The sequence below is a fragment of the Trypanosoma equiperdum genome (genome assembly GCF_001457755.1).
Source record: "Trypanosoma equiperdum strain OVI genome assembly, contig: ctg_477, whole genome shotgun sequence".
Lineage (NCBI taxonomy): Eukaryota > Euglenozoa > Kinetoplastea > Trypanosomatida > Trypanosomatidae > Trypanosoma > Trypanosoma equiperdum.
In genome coordinates this window covers 1-2,359 of record NW_027124395.1, presented here as the reverse complement: position 1 = coordinate 2,359, position 2,359 = coordinate 1, and the positions used below count along the sequence as shown (strand labels likewise).

At 44.8% G+C, this 2,359-nt stretch overlaps 2 pseudogenes across 2 annotated transcripts in view; both read left to right on the top strand.

The window, feature by feature from the left end:
• Positions 1-374, top strand: part of TEOVI_000200700:pseudogene — a 591-nt pseudogene extending 217 nt beyond the window's left edge. Inside the window, 2 exon segments of the mRNA in view lie at positions 1-156; positions 162-374. Coding sequence covers positions 1-156; positions 162-374 — 369 coding nt within the window.
• A 414-nt stretch (positions 375-788) lies between these two features.
• On the top strand, positions 789-2,347 carry TEOVI_000200600:pseudogene (annotated as a pseudogene). The gene is given in 2 exon segments: positions 789-2,300; positions 2,303-2,347. Coding segments are annotated over 2 exon segments (1,557 nt in total).
• Positions 2,348-2,359: the final 12 nt, after the last annotated feature.

The window sequence follows — 2,359 nt, the reverse complement described above, 5'->3', positions numbered from 1 at the left end:
AGTATTTACAAACCTTTGTTAATATGGAGTGCAGTTCAGGAGGAAGCTGATGGACAGAGATTTGTGTTGAGAAGAGGAATGATAGGACTAGATTATGAGGAGAAATTCTTTTCTATTCCAACTAGTGGAGAGTTTGGAAAGACTGCATTTATTTATTTATTTTTGTTTTTCAGCCACTTGCATGGGAGAAAGAAAAATTTATTGTAAAAAATCTTACTTAGTAGAAAAAGTTGGAAACAAGGCGGTTTATGACGAATGATTCAGGAAAGATTCGAACTTATGCTAAAAGTGGAGGAAAATGGAATTTTGATTATGGAGAGATTTGTGGTTACTCTGTTAAAGAAAGGGATTTGCTTAAATTTAAGAAAGTGTAACGAGAATGGTCAGAAAAGCCGCATGCACTATACTACATTGCAGTTTACAGGCGGAAAGCGTATAAAAAACAGAACAGAACTTTACACCTGACTAAAAGGTGAAAACCACCCACAGAGCCACGCAGTGAATTTGTACCCCACTTTGTGACACCACATAGTACCAAATAATCAACATTTTTTAAAGTGGAGGCGACAGTGCGACACCTCGGTACCGGGCTGTAATCTTAGTAGCCGCAAGCGTTCCGTCTCACTCAGTGCCAATAACAGCTGGAAACAGAGAAGAAAAAGCCGCAAAATATTCCCACACAGAACTACAAAGCATTTTATGCAAGTCAACCCTTTTCAAGCTTTAGTATTTTTTTAGCCAGACAAAACAGATGAAACGAAAAAGCACAATATCGGTTTTAAGAAAAATTACTACTATTTGTTTTAGCGACCCACGTGCTAACGCAGAGTGCAACAGCAGACGTCGGCGATGTCACGGAGGACTATCTAGCTCTATGCCAAGCTTGGATAGTGGCCAAAGAAGGGCTGGAGCAAACTTTCAGTATCGAAGCCACCCCTGATGACTTGCAAGAAATTCTGCGAATGAATATGAGCGTGGCCGATGACTCATGGCAAAGCCTCTTTGACAAGGACGGCCCAGCAGGCGACTGGGATCAGATGAAAACAACGCTAAAAGCTGACGACAACAAGCTGGAGTGGGCTGACGAATGGGGCAAATGGAAAGAGCAAAGGGCCCATACAAAGAAACATACTACGGCCAATGACTGGGGAAAGCAGCACCCAAGGCCTGCAGACAGCAACCTTCTTCTGCAAGCAAGGGAGCTAATAAACCACACAGCGTCAAAAGCCAAGGAGTTAGTCAAAACTCGAGACACGTTAAACGGACAAACTGCAGCACAATTAGCGCAGAAAATCAAAGACCACCTCAAGAACGCAATGTGTGGCTCGGATGCAACTCACAAATACGACGACGGCAGCAAAAAGTGCAAGGATATAACCGGAAGCGCCACAACAAAAGCGGCGAAGTGCACAAAAGGAGACAACGGCAAGGCCCTGGCAACAGACATTCTTTGCATTTGCTCTGATCACAGCGAAGACGCCTGTGCAGCCGGCGACGCCGATCAAAGCCACGCCGCAGGAGCCATACCGACCGACGCCATTTCAAAGATAACAGGGGGATGTCCAAACTCCGGCGTAACAATACCACTTGACATTGCAATTACAACGGCGCTCAGCCGAGTAGCGAGCAGGATACGCAACCTTGAAGCCACCAAAGCGGTGCTAGGGATCGGCAAACTGGAATCTGGCACGGACTGCAAGAGCTCAGACCAGGCCAACTGCATCAATTACAAAGACCTGCTCATTGGCAACGGCAACGGATACACCAAAATACCATGGTACAATGAGCTAGCACAGGCAGCGAACGCCGTGCATCGGTTCCAAAAGCTGCAAAGACATGCAGCGACGACAGACGCCAACCTAAAGCAACTGAGAAACCAAGCGGAATTAGCATACACGCGAAAAGTCGCACCTATAACCGCCATTACAAGTAACAACAAAGCAAACAATGACAAGACAATTAAAGGGAAACAGCAGGAATGTGAGAAGCACAAAGACAACAAGACGGCATGCGAAAATACAGACAAATGCATATGGGAAGGAAAAACTGAAACAGATGGCCCATGCACAGTAGATGAAAGTAAAGCAGAAGCAGAAACCATAGCGCCAGGAACGGCAGATAGAGCTGCAGGGGGAGCAGAAGCAGGAGCAACTGGGTGTACAAGACACGGAACCAATAAGGCAAAATGTGAAAATGACAAAACAGGCGATAAGCAAAATTGTGCATTCAGAAAGGGCAAATATAAATAACCTGCACCCGACAAATAAATGTGCCGTAATTCCAGCATTCTCCTCAATAAAATTTGGCTCTGATGACTGCTGCTTTTATGAGTTTGTTATCATTTTGGAATTTAAGGATA